Source organism: Amia ocellicauda, chromosome 1, assembly GCF_036373705.1.
Source record: "Amia ocellicauda isolate fAmiCal2 chromosome 1, fAmiCal2.hap1, whole genome shotgun sequence".
NCBI classification, from domain to species: Eukaryota; Metazoa; Chordata; class Actinopteri; order Amiiformes; family Amiidae; genus Amia; species Amia ocellicauda.
In genome coordinates this window covers 60,170,394-60,191,276 of record NC_089850.1, presented here as the reverse complement: position 1 = coordinate 60,191,276, position 20,883 = coordinate 60,170,394, and the positions used below count along the sequence as shown (strand labels likewise).

General features: G+C 41.4%; 1 protein-coding gene across 6 annotated transcripts in view; it reads right to left on the bottom strand.

Annotated features, from left to right (window-relative positions):
* The window catches only part of LOC136755326 (von Willebrand factor A domain-containing protein 5A), a 28,668-nt gene extending 8,146 nt beyond the window's left edge, over window positions 1-20,522 (bottom strand). For 4 of the 6 annotated variants that reach the window (XM_066711817.1, XM_066711830.1, XM_066711841.1 and 1 more), the window contains exons 1-14: window positions 20,412-20,522; window positions 18,174-18,221; window positions 17,791-17,993; window positions 10,197-10,419; window positions 9,186-9,352; window positions 8,769-8,883; window positions 8,362-8,537; window positions 5,832-5,920; window positions 5,524-5,668; window positions 5,050-5,129; window positions 2,999-3,113; window positions 2,145-2,303; window positions 1,331-1,434; window positions 66-292 (exon numbers count right to left, since the gene is read on the bottom strand). In XM_066711817.1, the coding sequence (XP_066567914.1) occupies window positions 66-292; window positions 1,331-1,434; window positions 2,145-2,303; window positions 2,999-3,113; window positions 5,050-5,129; window positions 5,524-5,668; window positions 5,832-5,920; window positions 8,362-8,537; window positions 8,769-8,883; window positions 9,186-9,352; window positions 10,197-10,419; window positions 17,791-17,993; window positions 18,174-18,216 (1,846 nt within the window). In that variant the 5' untranslated portion in view covers window positions 18,217-18,221; window positions 20,412-20,522. Of the gene's footprint in view, window positions 1-65; window positions 293-1,330; window positions 1,435-2,144; window positions 2,304-2,998; window positions 3,114-5,049; window positions 5,130-5,523; window positions 5,669-5,831; window positions 5,921-8,361; window positions 8,538-8,768; window positions 8,884-9,185; window positions 9,353-10,196; window positions 10,420-17,790; window positions 18,032-18,173; window positions 18,228-19,468; window positions 19,607-20,411 lie in introns of those variants that run through there. The other 2 variants (XM_066711825.1, XM_066711850.1) reach the window with 2 other exon arrangements.
* Between the last annotated feature and the right edge of the window lie 361 nt (window positions 20,523-20,883).

Below are 20,883 nucleotides of genomic sequence, written 5' to 3'. Positions count from 1 at the left end.
GTTGTGTTGGTGGAAAATTCTCAAGAAAAAAAGCATACAGACAGACAGACCGCATTGAGACTCACTTCTAGCTGTAGGTATATTCCTGCGCTGTAGAGGTCCCTGCACGGGCTCCTTGCTGTCTTTGTTGACACCGATGAAGGCGGTGTGAGAGCAGCTCACTCCAGACTGAGTGCTCAGTTCAATCGCTTTCTTCTTCAATGCCTTCCTCTCTTCGTCCTCCTCTTTTTCCCTCTCTTCCCCCTCCAGGGAGCGGATGAGAGTGCGTGCCCCAAGTCTGTGGATCGTCAGTCTGAGAGAAAATGACAAACACAGGAACTATCACTGAGCTGCCTGTTTTTCTTATTCTGTGTTCAAGTGTGAACACATTTGACAGGTATTATACAGACTTTTTGGAAATAACACATTCACATCCAGTTCTATATGCTTGCTTGTTTAGTACTGCTTAGTTCGAATGTCAAACAAATCAGTGTTAAACTTTGACACTTTTTTGTCTTGCTGGTGTAAATTTGACCTATTTTACAGGAAATTCTATACTAGAAATATTAGAAACACGTGAACTCAACAGTTTTTAATAAGTCATTTGTTGAGTAAAGACAGTCGAATTGCTTTAATGAAAGCATCAAAAGTATTTTTTCTGGAGAGCCAAATTTTACAGGTCACCCTAAATCATCGATTGAATATTGATTCATCAAATCATTACCTGCTTAACTGATGGATTAAATGTGTTTAAATCATTATACATGAAAGACTTGGGACTGAATTATAAACCTGAATTGGGGCTCTCCAGAACCAGGGTTGGCCATGGTGTTAGTGAGAGGATAATTTGGGTTTGCAAATCAATGTATACAATAAAACATTCATGGTTAAGCACAAATCAAAGCCCACATCCCATTTTAACTGTTTCTTCTCCAACCATTCAGATTCTGAATCACCAATTGTTAATTAATTTGGGTCACTGATACAAATCCTGAGCTTAATGCAGAAGGAATTTAGGCCCTCTGCTAAGACACAGAGGGGAGCGGTTGTGTGACAAGCTCTTGAAACTGGGTTGACTGATGCCACCTTTCATCAGGAGCACTCGGCAAATTGCATGCTGCCTAATTGCATGTTGTGGGGAATCATGGTTAGAATTGGCTTTGTCCCAGACTGGAGCGGCGCTGTGTGGATTTTACTTTATACAGCTGTGGTTGTGGTTTTATTACCCTGATGGCCAAAAGCTTTGATACAGTTCACTGCCATTATCTTCTGTATACTGTGTGAATAATTGTGTGTCTAGGTGTGCTCAGTTCAGATGAAAGTAAGTAGCAGAGATATAGGCTTGACTTACCCACTATCTTTGTCAGGTTTAAAGTTGAATTTCAGTTCATTCTTAACAGATGCATCGGCCAGAGTGTACTGGAGATTCACTGAGCCTGCTGCTCCACTGTCACACTGAGAGAGGAGAGGAGAGAGAGAGAGAGAGAGAGAGGAGGAATATTACAGACATTCAAATACAGACAGCGGGGGTTGGCTTAATATCAGGGTTCTTATACTTCTTCCATATCAAAATTCCAGACTTTTTCCAGACTTCCATTAGATTTTCCCACACTTGTTATCTATACTATTTCTGAATTGTCCTATTCAGTCTGCTGGCATATGTGTCTATTTTCAATTATATTTGTTTATTTCCTCTGTACTTTTTAATGTTCACTGTTGTGTGTGAATGAATTTGGTATAGTGATAAGGTTACACTGTTTTTATTGTACAATACACTATATTTTATGTTTTGAGATACCCCAAGAATCACCTCTTATAATGGCGTAAATGTCTGCAATAATAATAATATAAAATAATATACTAACCAAAAAGTTTGATGAAAACTGTACAAAAACATGTACAAGTTGTTGAGAAAATAGCAAAAAATTGGCGATTTTTTCGGCGCCCGAAGATCATGTACAGTTTGTACATTTTTTAAATTCTCCTGACCAGTGCTACTAGTATATTTCCAGACTTTCTCAAAGATTAGAAATGATTTTTCAAGCATTTTCAAGCCCTGGAAATCAGTTTTGCATTTTCTAGACTTTTTCCAGACTTGCAATCTAGCATAACAACCTTGTAATACAGAATAAAATGTGCTCCCAGTTTGCGTTGTGAGTCCTGACCTGTCCTGTGAGCTGGATGTACAGCAGTGCCCTCTGACCCTGGAACAGCACCTTCAGGGGAGGTGACAGGGGAGACGCGTTCACTGCAGGCGGGAGGTCCCATTTCACAGAGATATCATGAACTGCAGGCTGCAGAGCGAAGCGCAAAGACTGCATCACCTGGGGAGGGAGGGGGAGAGAGAGAGAGAGAGAGAGTGAGGCAATATAGACACACAGAGATTAGGCTACTTTCACACTAAAAACAAGAGACCGATAGAGTGGGTTAATAGTGAAACCCACAGAGTAACTAATAAACAGCTGCTTCAGAAAAACAAGCACCAAAGACACAGAATCCACTAAACATGAATCACAGCTAGGAGGGGGGTTGGATCACTGCACACTTCTCAGGGTCCTTCAGGTTCGTGTTTTATAGACGTTCTCGTTGCATCATGTCCACAAATTGGTTGACAGCATGTATTTCAAAGTACAAATGAAAAAGGTAACAGTGCAGGAAAGAAACCTATAGACAGCATGGATTCAGATAAAACACACACAGAAACATAACACACAAAGAAATAACAGGAGAGTATTCAACTGACAACAAGCTGTACTAAGTCTGTACAGTCAATCTGGAGTCATGTTACATTAACTACAAATGCAGTTCTTGGGGGGCTGCAGTTTCATAGGACTGTGGTTCCATTCAAAGGAAAGGGCTGAGTTCTGGTCTTCACGATTAAAACATAGAAAGGAAATAAAGGAACGATCAAATGCACTCACAGAGACATAGGAGAAGACGGACGGGAACAGTAGATCTAACATGGTCTTCAGGTACACAGCTTAGTACATTCAAGCCAATATTCCTGTGTGTGTCTGACCTTGGGCTGCATGCGGTCCGTCCCGGTGATGAACTGGGGGTGTCCTGATCCCTCTCTGGCCATTCCTTTGATCAGAGAACTGGAGGCCCCCTCCCCGATGCCAAAGGTAAAGCACCTGGACAGCACAACACACACTAGTGTTACACAGTGTACTGATCTACACCAGTAGTTCTCTATGGGGGGAGATTACCATCAAAAAGATTGGTATCCATCAAAACAGTTTGTACTTGTAATTACAGATGAAAATCAAAAGTACAAGTACAAATCACAAACGATTACGAGTACAAATCAAAAACACGAGTACGACTTTAGACAGGAGGGAGATTAATGACAAAAAGGGTTAAAAATAAGGGTAACAAATAATTTGTACTTGTAATTACAGATACAAAATCGCAAGACGTTACGAGTACGAAATTCAAGAAGTTACAAGTACAAATCAAAATTACGAATGAGAAGACCATGAAATCACTGACAGAAATACGTCACAAAGGTCAAAGGCAGAGATTGTAGATTGGGGGAACAATCAATGAAGATTTCACAGCACATGCGTTCAGCTCCGGTGTTATAACTAGGGAATGCTCATGCGAAATGCTGATGCTACTGCTTTTTTCTATCACTTATTTCTCTCTTAAGTCAAAATACCAATGCTATAGGCTTCTAATAAAAACAGTGCATGTGCAGGGCTCACAAACCACACACTTCGCCATGTCTTTTGCCAAGTTCATAGCTCATATGACTTACTCATGTGGAAGGTGACCATACGTCCCGGATTTACAGGGACGGTCACAGATTTATTTAAATGTCCAGGTGTCCTGTAAAGTCGTACTCATAACTTTGTGATTTGTACTTGTATTTTCCATTTGCATTGGTAATTACAAGTACAAACCGTTTTTTTACAGATTCATCTTTTTGACAGTTAATCTCTCTCCATAGTTCTCACCCTGGTCATGGAGTTCCTGTCAGGGGTTTGGTCACAGATGAGAAGCCCCATTCACACTGAAATGCCGGAAAAGTTTGCCTGCTTTTTTTCCTGTTGTCCCCCATTCACACTGGGTTTGAATGCCGGAAAATTGCCGGCAAGGATGCATTCACACAGAAAACAGAGACTGCCGGCAAGAGCACTGTGGCCATGGGGACGAGACGCTACAGAAGCCCGTGGATCTGGAGAGGAGACCCGGACCAGCACTCTGGACATGTTTGTACAAGTGCGATCATTTCCCCGTTTAAAGATATGTCAGAAGCAGTAAAATACTCCGAGATGGATATTTAGGAGACGTCACACTACTGTGTTATTGTATATTTTTAAATCGGCAAAACAATCGCCATTCAGCAGCACAACACTGATTATAATATTCACAAATATAGCATCATATTGTTGTGTTCAATAAGTGCATACAGTGTGTTTAAATATTGGATACAGACAATTGTCACAGATTCTGAAAATTAATTGTTTTGCTGGTCAGATCTGCACACATCCTGCACAACATGAATACACCCATGTATTTGGTTGTATCAGAAGTAGTCAATTGTGTTAGACTGTAGTAACTTTATTAAGAAAGTTGACAAACGAGAGGAGGCCATTTGGCCCAGCATGTTGTTGACGTCATTATTATTATTTATTTATTGGCAGACGCCCTTATCCAGGGCGACTTATAACACAACTAAGTGCAATACAAAGTGCAAAAAATACAGTACAGTTCAAAGCATAATGCAATTTACAAATTAAAATTTACACAACTGTATAGGAAATATACAGTAAACAATACAATGTAGTCATGTGTAGTTGTTATTGTATGCATTACACAGACAGACCTTGCTGGAAAATTGCTGGCAACTGTTTCAGTGTGAATGGGGTTAGACTTACCTGGAAACACGATTAAATTATTAGTAATAATAATATTATTATTTCTTGGCAGATGCCCTTATCCATGACGACTTACAACATAAAGTAGCTTAACTGGTGCAGATTGTGCAACACTGTGAGGATTATACAGCTCAGACTGGAACCATCACAGTCTGAACTAATGAGCCCATCCTGTAATGTTCCCTACCTGTGAGAGAGGGCATTAATCTTCACCAGGTCTGTCACCTCTTTGGTGTTTCCCACTTCTCCATCTGTAAACACAAATAGCTGGGAGAGAGAGAGAGAGACTTTCCAAGACACAGTTTGTATTGCTGCATTATCTTGTTGAGTGCTTTGGCAAAACAACTTATTTTGTTACGCCAAAAAAGAAGGAGAGAAGGAGAAGGACAGAGAAAGAAAGACAGATGTTTCCAGTAATAATTAAACAAACTCCAGCCAAAGGCAAATATTTAAACCAAACTGCTTACTGATATAGTTTAAATTTCCCAACAAACTGAATTGTGTTTTATAATAACAAAAATAAATAAATACATTTGGCATGTGGATAGATATTTTATATAGTCTTAGTGCAGTGCATTTCAGTACACAGTGACAGGACTTTATCATACAGTCCCAGTGAAAGATCAGTAGACAGTGACGAGACTGCAGTAACACTGCATACCTGACGGGGGTGTCCATCTCGGCAGGGCTTCCTGTAGATCTCCTTCAGGGGCTCCAGAATCTCAGTCCCTCCGAGGTCAGCCTCCATAGTTTTCACCTTCTCCACAGCCGAGTCCATAGTCTCCTGGGTGTATTCCACACTGTCACTGAGGGATGGAGGGGCAGACGAACACTCAGTCCCATCACTTCTGTATTTAAGCCTCAGCTGAGAGAATTGCTCTACTCCTCAACATGATCTGTTTTGCCTATTGGATTGTGGAGCTTGCAGACCAGGCTTGTGTAAAATCACAGGTGTGTCTGGTTACTCACGGGAAGAAGGACTCAAAAGTCGACCCAAAGCCATAAATATTGAAGTAGCAGCCCAGAGGGAGGCTCTTCAACAGGAGCAGCAGGGTATCCTAGAAAAAGAGAGGGAGAGAGAGCAAAACAGAGAAGGGTTAATGCACACAAATGCTGGCCAATACCCAGCAACTCAGGCAATGATTCGTCATTTAATCTGTGATCTGTAAACAAGCTCAGGTACTCACCGTCATTGTACTGTCAAGTACATTTCAAATAGATTTGTAAAGTAACATTGAGACTTTCAACATTTGTTTCTACAATGTCAGTTTTGGCATAGCAGTCTGATGTCTAAAATAAAATTGCATATTTGTGAATACTAGATAAATGAGAAGATAAATGGTGATTTTGACACATTTCTGACAACAATAAATAAATACATATGCGTTTACAGAATACTTGTATATAATAATATACATTTCAAAAACAAAACAAACATGCTTTCAATTCCTCTTGTAGAACATTACAGCAGACAGGTCATCCCAGAAGGAAGTTTACAGACAGCAACATTTATGTTTATATCTAAATTGCCTGAAGGGAGCAACCATTAGGCCTAGGCCAGGGATGGCAATACCTTTTGACTTCATTCCCAAAGTCTGGTTTGTTTATGTTGCCAAGGGTGCCAATTATTAATTAGGGATGTAAAAGTTTATACTGGGGCTAAATGGCCATTTTTGTTGTACTTAAGTTATTAGACAAGAAATATTATAAATATGTAGGTTCCATTTTTGCTTACATATATTTACATATATAAAAAAGCAAAAGTAATAGCACTTCACTAGCTCTATCTTTTTTTTTGGACAATGAGCATCTTTAATCTTCATTCAAATAAGATCAATCATGCTTAATTGGTTATAGTGGAACACCTTTCCAAAGCATGTCACATCATTAAAGAATAAGTGCATTCATGAATACATCATTTACATGTTTGAGCATTGCTACAGCGCAGTAAAATGCATGAATCACATTTCATCATGCATTATGTGTGAAGATTATAATGCTAAAGTACATTACAATGTATTACATTGCAGCACAGGGACTCATGGTTGGTGACATCACACACTACACTCATCGCTTGCCTTCTAATCACACAGCACTCACAGGGGCCCTCCTGGAGTCTGCCATCCCCTGTGAGTCCAACACAAAGTCCCAGATCCCCCCACTGCCCTCTCGTGACAATACAATTCTCATTTGGTTGCATAAGTAACCCTTCTATATTGTCTAAAATATCTACTGCTTTTACATTTTGTAAAGTAACTAAAACTGGTAGTAGATTAATATACTTCGAGTGGCATTGATTTTTTTATGAGAAAAATAATGCATTGGATCAAACTACCGTGAATAAAAATAGTATGCACAAATACATTCTACACATCAAAGGCATCATTTATTTATTTTTGAGAATTTACAGCTTTCTTTTGCCAACTTTATGACGTTTTTAAATTGTTGGAGTGTTAAATATGAATGATTGTGGTAATTTCTCCATTTGATAACGGTAAACAAAATGCTTCTTTTCCACGTGTTCAATAAACACATCCATGCTGACCACAATTAATCACTTAAACTTACAGTATCTGTCATCTTCCTCTAGCTCCCAGAGTGCCGCACGGCAGCATAAACAGTCATCATAACATTAAGATTGTGTTCGTGCGATGCAGATCTCCACAGTTCTGCATGGATCTGGGCAACTCCACCAATGGGAGCGATGGGATTCTGCATATCTATGTAGAACTGCGGAAATCTGCACAACAAGAACCCGAGCTAAAACATTCAGAATATTCAGAAAATAACATGAGCGCTGCTCAAGTATTTGGGGGCGGTGACGTCATTGCCAAATTTACAGTGCCAATCAGTTTAAAAAATTTGAGGGGCGGGCTGTACATTTTTGTACATTTTGTTTTAAATAATGTTATAGTACTCTTTTATTCTGTGAAGTACTCAGTGGCAAAGGGGTGAAGGGTGTTATAACAAATAGAAATGGATTGATTGGAGGTGGAATTTGAGCTTCAGCCCTCAGAATTTCAAGATCCATGAAATATGGTTGCACCACAAGAGCTGGTCTCTTGTTGGGTTGTGGGTATGTGGATTCCTCCGTATCTCATTACATTCTCTCCACAGACAGACACAATGTGTCCCAGAGCTACACAACCTAGCCCAACTAGTCCCTGCTTGAATGCAAGGAAATGCATTGCACTGAGCACCTGGTATACATCCCAAAATAATGGACTTAGAGGAGTGGATTCAATCTGTTTGGGTGCCATTTGTAATTTGATCAGCTGACCTGCATCGGATGTGGAATTTGAATAGTCCTTAAGACTTTAAAATGCAAGTGCCAATGTTGAGTCAAAAGGATCACGTCCTTCTATTAAGTGTACAGGGTATTATGGACAAATGTGGTCACACTACTTTCATCACACAAGTTTGCAAGCTGGCAACAGCTGTAGTCCCATTTGTGGCCAGTGTGACAAAGCCTTTGTTGTGTGTGGCTGTGCGGTGTTACCCTGGCACTCTTTATGCGCTGCATCTCTCCGGTCCCGGTGCTCATGGGGCAATCCATGCTGCCAGAGCGATCCACCAGGAAGATGAACTCCCCACAGGAAGACAGGGATGACAGCACAGCCACAGGGAACTCTGGGTAGAAACTGAGCATTGCCACGGCATCCGCCATCAATGAACCTGAGAGAGAGAGGAACAGAACGAGACCGAGAGAGGTGTGCGTTTATATAGAGAATGTCCAGAAGGTACCATACTACAGTTTCCCAACAAAATCGGTGCCGCCTGGCCAAACAAATGCATGAAGACCAAAACAAAAACAAAAAAAACAGTTTTGAAAAGCTCTGCGCTCTGCGCCCACTCTTGCGAAGCAGCTACTATCTCTGCAATCTTCTCATCCAAACCCATCCTTACCAGGAGTGGCAGACGGTAACCCCGCCTCCAGGATGGTGGTGGGCTGGTGGGCGTTTTTATAATAGACCAACAGCTCCACATCCCGATCAAACTTATGACCAGGAGACAGATTAACCTAAAGAAAAAGAGAGAAATAGAAAAGAGACTGAGAAGTACTCAGGGATGCATTTCCCTGGGTTTGTGAGTCAGGTGAATTTAAACACCACAGTCATGTGAGTTACTCCCATGGTGAAAGAGGCACAGGCACACGCACAGGCACAGGCACACGCACAGGCACACGCACAGGCACACGCACAGGCACACGCACAGGCACACGCACAGTTCAGCTTACACACTGTCCTTATGTGCAACTTATGCAACTGGTGACAGCACCAGCCCTGCTTCTGTCATTCCAGAGGTGACAGACAGACGACTTACCTTGGCCTCGGTCTTGTCCTCAGTGAGGTGCTCCAGTGGGTCAAGGGGGCAGTTGGACTGGACTGTATCGATCCCGCTGGGGGAGCGGATGTTAGCACTGAGAGACAGGCTGTAGGGCACAAAGCCCCCGGGGGCAGCTGGTGCAGATGCGGTCATAGACATCCCTCCTGAGACAGAGAGAGACAGGTGAAAGGAACTGGATATTTCTAGTCTTGAACAGAAGAGGGAATTGAATTTAAGAAAAAATAAACAGCATGATAATTTATTAATCCTGTAACAATGCAAGAGAAATATTAAATCTGTTGGAGACAGATAATAGAAGTTATTACACGGTTAAATAGTTTGGCAAAATAAAGTTTTGTTAAAAAATAAAGGTTCTCTTAGTTCATAAGTTCAGTAATAACAATGTGTTAAGAACAGGGGTGTCATCTCTCTGAAGCAGGGGTTGGGAGAGAACTTGTGACATTTGTTTTTGTCAATAAGAAGGTACATTTTTAATGAAAACAAAGCAGTGGTAGAAATAATCCCTTAGTTGTCCTACATTATTAGATAAATCAGTAATTGGCTAATTGGCAAATTAGCCAATTTACTAGACTTGATCCTTGGATCACTATTAATGGACACCAAACAAGCACAATGGGTTGAATGGCCTCCTCTCGTTTGTATTCCTAGAATCAGCTTCATTGGAATGAGTTAAACTGATTTAGGTGTTTTTGTCTGTAAACCCCATCGTTCCAGTCTTTCAAATTCACCCCTAAATTTTGCATTCTATTCAGAATATCTAATATTAACAACACAGAGGGTATGCTATTTGCATGTCAATGTTGTGAGTCAGAGAACCCACTTGAACCAGAACAACAGCTCTACGGTAGTAATATTTTTTTTTTCTGAAAGCGCCCCAGTTCCTGGAAGGCCATGTTTTTTTCTGGATTTTGCTTGCACTGGGAGTCACTGGGGAACAAAAGCCAGAAGAATTAGTGTTCCTCTTTTGAGGGCCTGTCGTGTCCTTACCTGCGGGGGTGTAGCGGGGATTGAGCACGCCGGGCAGACAGAACCTCAGAGCCCCGTCCTCCTGCACAGCCAGCTCAGTGACGTAGGACAGGGAGACAGAGGCGCTCTGCCCCGGGGGCAGGCTGCCCACACTGAGCCGGAACACATCAGAGCTCTCGTCACTCTCCTCCAGGAGGAACGCCTGTTGGCCAGAGCTCACTGCGTCGTCATACTCATCCCGAGCCTGACAGACACAAACATAAGTCATACGGACGGATGTATAGATTTGTGTTGAGAGCTACAGAAATGCTGGTGCTACAACAGTGATCTACGTTCGTAAGTTTTAGATAAGCCTACCCGAGTAAATAATGCCATTAATTAAGTAATTGGTAGCTCCTGCTGCAACAAAAACCAGCATACCCCCAGGACTGGAGTCTGAACACCCTAGATGTTCTCTTCCAGCCAAGCATAAGGATATGTAGGCAACAACTCGTGCCCAATCAGTCAACAACAACAATCAATAAATAACTTTATTGTTTAGAATTCACAATTACAGAAGCACCAGCACTTTTACTTGAAATTTAAATGTAAACTGTATGGTGTGGACTCAATGCACAGGAGTTGCTGTCTACCTATCCTGCTGCTTTGCTGGAGGAGAACAATGAGTTTAGATTTCCGTCTTTCATTTAGTTGACATTTTTATTTTTTCTGAATAAGGTTTAGGTGACATTTATATCTCAGAGAGGCCTATAAATCCTTCTGGACTGCAGTCCTTCTGGACCTTACAGCTCTATATATACTAAAGTTAAGCGGGAAATGGATACACTCAGTCCTATAGTCAACCATCTCACGGTGTTTCTGGCACAAAGTGGGACTAGTGGTGAATGAGCATGTGATTCAGAGATAGGAAATATAGAAGGGGGAATCAGTTCCACACATCCTTTTGTGGTGAGCTGATCCCTCTTCTATATTTCCTATCACTTTGTGTCAGTGGGAGCGATGTTAATCTTCCTTTTGCAAAGTTATCCGGTTCTGTTGCAGTGTTGCAAGAAGTGAATACAAACATGGGTGTGGTAGCCAATAGTATCCAAGGTAAACATTTGCATAATATGCAATAACTAGTTTAACCATTCCATGCAGTCTTGTTGTATAGAAACGTATCACTGCCAAGCCTGAACACCTACACAGTGAGTGATGATTGAGGACACACATTGAGCAACACATCATGACCATCCCACTATGGAATTTGTTCACACTGAGGTTTTGAACAGGATGTTTGAAGACATTTATCATGTTGGTATCATCTAAAGCCTGTAGTTTGCCATAATATGGAGGTTAAGCACAGAACATTTTTAATAATGATTAGGGCCTAGATTAGGGTGGTCTGGAAACTGGTAAAATGTTCTTTAAAAGGTTTCTTTAAACATTTTCCCTGGTCTTAGGGAAGCAATAGGCAACGAAGGCAGTAATGTTATTAACAAGCAGTAGATCAGCATGAGCAAATGAAAACAATGTATTAATGCAGACCGATTACTGACCTAACCATTATTTTACCAAAAACAAAAAAGCACATTTAGGTTCTTGTCTGTTGAATAAGCAGTTGTGATTACATCAGATACTGAATTAAGACTTTCTAGATCAAAACACAATGATTCAGAGCATCAAACCTGACATACGTGTGTTTTTTCTATGCAAAGACAAAGTGAGTGCTGCAGCTAGCTAGCTAACTAACTAACTAGCTTAATAGTTGATCTCTTGAAAAGTTAGCTAACGTTACATGTAGTTCCCTACATAGGTAGCTGCATTTGACATTTCAGCCTAATGTCGATCTTATAGATCAAACATTGCCATCAGGTTCTGCAGGCCTTCAATGTAGATCAAGCTGTTCATATCATATTCCTTACTGCATTTTAGCACGATCAGACGTGACCATGACAGGGGTCCCTGTCACAGCAGGGAGAAAAGGTCAACTATGGAGGTGAAATGTTGCTGCATAGCAGTAGTCTATAAAAGTGGATAACTTAAACAAAATTATTTATGTTATAATGTGTAGCCCATATCTTAAATGTTCATATTTATTAGCAGAAGCAGAAGGATGTTGCGTCAACCAATGTAGTTATGCCAGAGGGTTGTGGTGGAGCTTGGAAGGTGAGGTTGTGTAATTCAAGTACAGTACAGGCAAAATGTACATGTAGATAACATTATATCAGCCACACACATTGAAATACAGAGGTCTGTGTAATAGCTCTTTTCACTAAGAGCACACATCACAGACAATATCTTAATTAACTAATATTAAATGAAATGGCTGAAGGCCATACCGTAAAAAAAACTATATACCGGTATTCATTTACGGACAGGACCTTCATATTGGTATTTTAAAGTTTTCTATGCTAAACTGAATCATTTACTAATTACAGTGTCATTCAGTCATAGCATTCAACTACCAATGAACTGGATTGTGTTCGCGCATCCCACAACTTGCTGCTCCGGCTGCTTGATCCTGCGCTGTCTGACATGTGACGCATCTGATCAAAGAACGCTGATAGTGTTCGTGTAACGCAAACTTAGGCAGATCTGCGCAGATCTGCACAGATCTGCACAGCTCCACCAATGGGATCCGTTGGATCCTTCAGCTCTGCGCAGAACTGCGCAAATCTACGCTAAGAGTGCAACCCCCTTTCTTCACAAACCCTGTAGAAATGTATGTAATTGGATGACTTAATTTGTTATTATTTTTATATTATATTATATTATTTTATTAAAACAAAATAGAACTGCCAATCATTTAAGTAACAACTTAATTATTGTGTATCATAGATTTACATTATATTTTTTTTAATTGATGTAATTATTTAATAAAGCATTGACAAGTGTCGATCTAGAATTCTATATCTATGTTTTTGACAGTGCTGTTCACAGCTTCACTGTGTAATGGAAGTTGACATTCGCCTGCGCTAACAGTGGGGCAGCAGTAGCTTTCATTCTCTCCACACGTCCCACTTGATTTCCGAATAATCTTTTGCCTCACAGCCACGGCTCGCCTCCCACAGCAGCATCTCAGAGCTGCGCTGTCCCGAAGAAAGGTGCGTCGTTGATAGAGTGGACATGATTTGGTTTCAAGACAACTGACACAGAACAAGGAAACATAATTCAATGTCATTGTGTCCTATTGCTTTACGAACAGTATAAAATGGCCATTAAAAAATACTGCCATACCGTCAAAAATGTGAAAAATACTGTGATACTGTATTTTGGCCATATTGCCCAGCCCTAGAAGGCAGTATTTTTATTGTTTATTCCAGCAGAATCAAAGAAATGTTGTGTCCACCTTTGCACATATGTCTGATGGTTGTAATGGAGCTTCACAGGTGAGGCTGCAATCGTTCAAATAATCCAATCACAGTCTGTGTAATACAATGCAGTTTTTGGTTATTTTTGTGTATTGTGTTAATATATTCTAGGAAGAGGAGCAGCGGGTAGTCATTGCCAGGGATACTCCTAGCCCTGTAGTGATTAGGGAGATGTCAGAACAGGTCAGCACAGAGGCAGAAGTAGCTCCGGTTAAACCATATCAGCCAAACACAAGCCTTATCACTACACAGAAGCTGTCAAATAAGACGCTTCGTTTTCAAGAGAGGTGGTTCAAAGAATTCCAGTGGCTCCACTACAGTCCTAGTGTGAATGGAGTATTGTGGTTATATTGCGCAAAAGCTTTCAAAAGCCAGAAATCACCACTTGCAAAAAACTCTGATGCTGCATTGATAACCTCAACCTCTGGATTCAGAAACTGGAAAAGGGCAATAGAAACATTTTCTTTACATTCAAGCAGCCAGTCACACAAGGTTGCCATGACTACACACAGTCACCAAACAAGACCAGTCGATACCCACTGTCCACAGTTAGAGCTCTCCAGCAAGAGAGAGCAAGATCATGCCTCTCAAAAATAGTGGGTACTGTGCAACTTTTAGCTAGACAGAGTTTAGCTCTCGGGGGCAATGAGAACAGGATGGAAATCTCTACCAAACACTAAAAATTTGATCTGAGGATGACCCAGTACTTGCTACATGGTTGACAACACGGTGTCATGATTATTCAAGCACACAATTTCAGAATGAAATCCGGTGTTTATTGGCCAACAGCATTGTCAAAGATATTGCCAGTACAGTCCTCGATCTACCACTGTTGCAATTCTCGAATATAATAGGTGGAACTCAAGACATTGCAGGAACAGAACAAGAGGCATTCTGTGTCCGTTATGTGGATCATCACCATGAAGCATTTGTTGGATTATACAAAGTCTCCTTGACAAATGGAGACAGCCTGGCAAAAGTTGCTATGGATGTCCTGCTGCGCCTTAACTTGCCCATCTCAGGTCTGCGTGGACAAACATACGATGGGGCAGCAAATATGTCAGGAAAAAAATCAAAGGAACACAAGCCATACTAAGAGAAACAGAGCGAGTGGCTGGTTATGTCCATTGTCCTCATTGTATAAATCTTGTCACACAGGCTGCCTGCACATCAGCATCTCTGACATGTGTATCCACTGCAGTGCATTACAAGTTGGGCTGTCTGAATAGGCAATTGGGGAAATTCAAAACCCGGTTCAAGGATGTTGCCAGATGTGAGACTGGTTGTTTCCAAACTCTGAAGCCTTTATGTCCCACCAGGTGGACTGTAAAGACTGCAGCAATCCGCACAGTAATAAGCCAGAATTATTATTATTTCTTTGCAGACGCCCTTATCCAGGGCGACTTACAACATAAGTGCAATACAAAGTGCAAGGCATCAAACATTACAAATTCAAATTTACATTAAACAAGTATGAGTCTGTAGTGCTCAGTTTGGAAGAGATCGCTACGTTTGATGGCTCAGACACAGCAACAGCAAGAGGACTTCTTGAGAACTTTGAAAAAGGGACCACAGTCCTGGGACTCCTTTTAGTCTCTATGGTCATAGAGGAGTTGGAGTGCCCAAATAGCAGCTTACAGAAGAGAATGGCTACAGTTGCTGGAATGCTTGCTGCAGTTGAGTGTGTGAAAAACACATTACAGGCAAGGAGGTCAGAGGATACATTTAAACAGATATATGACAGAGCAACATCAGGCAATCAGGCCGGCCTACAAGAGCTTGACAAGCTTAAGAGGATTCTCCTCTCAGGAGAGGTTAATGCTGTGGTGGACCAGTACCCAGAGCTGAAAAAGAGATCACCTGAAGTGCAGTTGTCCATGTTCAAAATGCACCACCAGTATAGCACAAGTTCTGAAGCTGCAACTATCCTCAGTGACCAGCTGCCTGAGGTCTGTGGTCTTTTCAGCCAGGTAGAAGCACTTCTTAGACAATAAAGAGAAAATTAGGGATGGGAAATTAAAAATTAAAATAGAATGGACAGAGAGGAAGATGGATTAAGGAATTTTTTCTTTTGGGAGGAGAGGTCTGCATATAGTATAGCCCAAATATAAAAATAAATATACAATCAAATAAAATAATTATTTTAAAGAAAGAGTATTTGAATGAAGGGCATCAAAAGTAAGTTATTGTACTTTGATTTTGTCATGTTTCACAATTATTGAATGTAGCATATGAACCTTGCTTTGAAAATATGCATAAACTTATTGATATCTGACTTACATTTGCTTTAGGGCTTTAGAATGGGAGTGACCAGAAAGGGGTGGCACAGCATCAGTGTGCAACTTGTGGGAGATACTTATGCAGATCTCAGGTCTGTCCATTACGTACAAAGTCTGAGGGAGAGTTATAAGAACATAAGAAAGTGTACAAACGAGAGGAGGCCATTCGCCCCACGGGCATTTCTAGTTCTTGGGATGTCTTGAAGGGTTGTGAGCGCCCTTTTCTGTGCTTACAACCTACTGTAACCCAGCAGGTCTGTACACTTTCCTGCTCTAAGGGCTCAACCTTCCTAGGTTTTGGCGTGGACAACATCTCTATCATGGGCTGATTGACAAATTCTTCCATATCACGAATACAGCGCTGATCAGCAAGCCGAGTGTCAAGATCACAGACTTTGATCACAGATGGAATCTTCCCTTTTTCATCCAGGAAGGCAATCATTCTGAAAACCTGTTTTTTTGGGGGGGTTTTTTGTCTCTAGGTTTCTGTCCCCTAGTCAACTGCTGTTACCGTTTTCTCAATAGCAGCTTTAAGTACCTTTATTCTAGCTGCCACCAACCCACACTTAGCTGGCTCCACCTGGCATAGGCACTTAACAGAATTCTTGCTAGTCCTGGAGTAAATCACCTTTCCTTCAATCTATTTACTTTCACCAACTCAGCAGCTGGACTGAATTGACTTAAAATAAGGCAAACTCCAGACAAGATTAACTTCAATTACGTAAAAGCTAAAACAAAATGAAGAATGCTAAGACTCTCTGAAACTTGGAACACAACAAGATAGCTGCTCCTCACCTGTCCTGTGTCTGTCTTTGGCAACTTGTAAATACTCCTGTATTATTTAATATCTTCTAAAAAAAAGGGCTAATGACACCTTTTGCCACAGCAAACACTGATGCAGAGGAAAGATTTGAACAGCGCCGATGGAACAACCAGCAGCACAACTAAGCACTTAAATGCGGTGTTGAAGAGGCGATCTGCATGCAAAAACTACCTACATGTTGAGCCACAGCAAGCATGTAACATAATTCTCGCCTGTACTGTCCTTCATAACATAGCTCAAACACGCAAACGTTCCTCTCCATGATGGCAGGGGTGATCTTCCACGGCCCCAAGCGGATGGCGTTGTCACACCACTGGCAGCAATGCAGCAGGATGCACCAGCTGGACAGTTAATAAGAGATGCTCTAGTGAACCTTTATTAAAAGGGTCCTTGAAATAATACATTAAATCAGTTTTCAGAGAAATGGGAAGTTTGGGGTTTTTAATTATTTTGTTATCCAGTAAGATAAAGTCTACAAGTTATTTTATGCATTACGTGTATGTATATGTGAAAAAAGGTAACATAAAAATAGCATTTTAGTCTAATTCATTTTAGTCTTTTTGGCCTAACAAATTCAAAACAGAGGCCTATTCAAATCTGTACTTTTTAATCTTGATCTTGTGGTATCTGGATCAGAATGGTTCTATCTGATATTTTTCTGAAAAACAGACTCAAAATCAGCAGGATTACTCTGATCCAGTATTGCAGAAAAGGGGATTACAAAATCTGGATAATTCTGATCCAGATTAAAAGTTTAGAAAAACTGGGCCGATGGGATCAGCTGAGCCACTGTTCCCTCAGTTACTGGCTCCCCTCCTCAGTAACACAAGCAGTGAGAAAGAGCAAAAGAAGAATGTAATTGGATTGGATTAATGTAACAAACAAAGACTTGGCTTTTGACAACGGCTTGGATTTCAGACATTGATCATGTTGAGCTAGGCCATGAGAGGAGCTAGGTATTGATTTATTTTTTGTCAATTTCGAGCACTGTCTTTCCATAAATCACCACTTCTACATCACGTCTGCTTATTCTTTTCCTGAGCGGGCAATACCCCCCCACTGCCACAACAGATTTTATATACATAACCTATCAAAATACAATACAGACAATTAAAATATTGACTTCAAATCAGAATTCACAATAATATTCAGAGCCTCACCTCTTGCTTCTCTCGAACCTCGGCCTCAATCAGCACCCCTCCGATTTGGGCCTGGAAGCGATAGACAGCGGAGTCGCTCTCCATGGGGAACACAAACACAGCCTCCACTGGACTGGACTCCTGGTTCTCATACTGCAGAGTGGAGGAGACATCTGCCACAAAGCCCTGCACACTGAGCTCCACCGACACCGACTTCAGAGGCACTGAGACACAGAGGCAGACAGCGAGAGCACAGTTTAATCTAACAGAGAGAAAAAGATACACACAATAGCACAGAAAGTTACAGGGAAGGGTGTGATACACATACTGGCACACATATAGAGGTAGAGTAATACACACACAAACAGAGTGGGGTTAAACTGATAGACACAGTGTGGTTTTACCTGGTTCATTTTTCAAAGTCAGGAGCCCACAGGTGCGTTCCATCTTGTCTGAGGGAACAAAGCAAACCTGCTGGTTAACAAATGTTTTCAGCATTAAGAACTTTGTGCTTCTACTGACACGATCAATCAACACCCACCAATGGAGTATTTCATCACAATGTATTTGTGTATTTGAACTCTGGTCAGATAAAGTGGATTAGAGGACTCTTGTTAATTTAAAGATGTATTTTGAAAAAAGCTCACAAAAGCTGTTGGGTAGAAACGAAAAACCAGATTATTTTTCCCCCCTCCAGACTTAACAAAGCAAACCCAATTTCTACATTTCAGCCCCTTTGTCAATCTCTAATAATACACAGCCAAGCACATTGCAGAGAGGTAAGCTAAACAAAGCCAAACTCACTGAACTGAACACACACTCTTGACTCATACACACATGCACTGTGTGTGAATAATAGTCATGTGGAGGTTGACGGAGGTTCACAGTTGGTACTGAAATGTACATTTGAAGAATCATCCTTCTGTTCTCTTCTCTCTGACATTTAATATTAATGTTGGAATTTGACATCAGGATTGATTCTATAGAGTGACAAGCACACCTGGGGTAATGTTTAACATGACCTGTAACAGGACAGTATTGACTACGCTATCTCATTCCTAAAGTGTGTGTGTTTGTTAATGATGTGGTTTGTTTGTTCTTTAACTGAAAAAATAAATTCACAATGTCAATGCAAACTGGTTAAGAAGGCAGTCTCACGTTCTCTTGTTTTCAGCAGGTCCACTAACACTTATAGAGTCAGATTACAAGATTTTAAGTCCCCTTGCATTTGAAGCAGTGGAAAACCCTTGTCTTGGAGGGCCAGATTCCTGTAGTTCTCTTTTTAATCCCCATCTGCTTGACACCTTAAGACCCTTTCACACAAGCACACAAACTCAGAGTAGAAAGTGGGTTGAACCAGGTCAAGAGCAACCCACCTGACCACTGACACAGGTAGACGGAGATGAAAATCACAATGCATGCGTGTCAGCAAATCTTTACTTCCTTCACTCACTGTAGATCTGCACATGCTTATTGAAACTGTAGTGTGAACGCAAATACCCAACCCAATTGATTTGATACTGAAACCTAGGTAGAGTCGAGGATGCTATAGTGAAAGGTGCTTCATCTGAAACCTGCTATATCAACCCCTAGTCATTGCAGTGCAGCTTACATAGAAGTGACTCCGCCCAAACCTGTGGAAAGCAACTTCAGATTGCAGCAAATGATAATGAGACATGATCATTCCAAAGAAACGTACCCCGAACTGCATGTGCTTCTCCGCTCCCTTCACTGGCATCTGATCTCGGCTCACATCCAGTTCACGACTTTGACTATTACTCACCGTTGTCTTGACCAGACTGCACCCAGCTGACCCTCATCTGTCTATACACTCCCTGCAGACCTCTCTCGTCCTCCTGCGCCAGAAGACTAACGTTGCCTCCTCTCCAATCCCCTTCCTCAAGAGCCGCACCTTTTGCACCCACACCACCTAAGCGGTGGAACGACTTTCCCACTGAGGTCAGGACATCACAGTCCCTGAACAATTTCTGGTTATGACTCAAGACACATCTGTCCAGACTGCACTTGTAATATAGCATCTTATTCTCCAGAGCTGTTCAGCACTCCTGTGATTCTGCACTTTATACATCTCCTGCTCCTGCTTAATCACACATTGTTACATCTCCTGTTGTTCACTGTGATTTCTCCTCTGCCCCCTGCCTTTAGCACAGGTCTAGGACTTCACTGCATCGAGTCTGCACTTGTCACCTCTTTGGATGTATGCCTTGTATTTGGTAAAAACTACTTTTATTCCTAAATTATACTTTACATGAATGCTTAGTTTGAATGTTGTATTTCATTGTATTGCTGCACTTTTGTAATGCTTGTGTAACCTGTAAGTCGCCATGGATTAGGGCATCTGCCAATAAATACATAAACAAATAACACATCGATTAAATTGATCTCTCCTTGTGCGGCCATTTCGAAACATCGTTACACCAGTCTAGCTAAAGCATATTTTCGTGACTTCTTCTATAAACTTTGAAAAGAACAACTCGCACTGATGTCTCGTCCATTATTGTGCCTATAGTTTGTTTCTCGTATTAACACATTTTCCACAATAAAGCCACAAGTGTAAAAGTGATGGCTGCCTCAGTCGGGGCAGTCATTTCAACTCATGACAATACAAAGGCAGTCCTTACCTCTGCACAGCCGACGCAGCTGCTCTGATCTGTCCCGGCCCTGCGCTTCCTGAGTAAACACTGCGCCGCCTCCAGCGCACTTCCTCACTCGCTACACATGTGCGCCACGCTATTGGTTCAAACTGCAATAAGCCCCTCCCCCTTGCGCTTGTTTCGTGCTTTGGCTCTGAGGCGGAGACGCCCGAATGGCTTTCGTTTCACTTCACAGACACGGAAGTGAGTGGGATTGACGCAGGATTGGAAGCAGATTCGTATTTACTGAGTCGTATGTTTACAACCTCCTGCCCTGTATGTAGTGTTGCACTTGGAGAAGGATTCGCCGTTAAAAATACTTTCCGTGCTGAACTGTGAGACAGAGCTGCGGGAACAGGAGCTCCTCCTTGGCAGCTCCGACTACATTCACACTTTTCCCAGCGATCAGATCAAACTAAGTACAGCAGAGAACCGGTGCGATGCAAACTATATAGATATA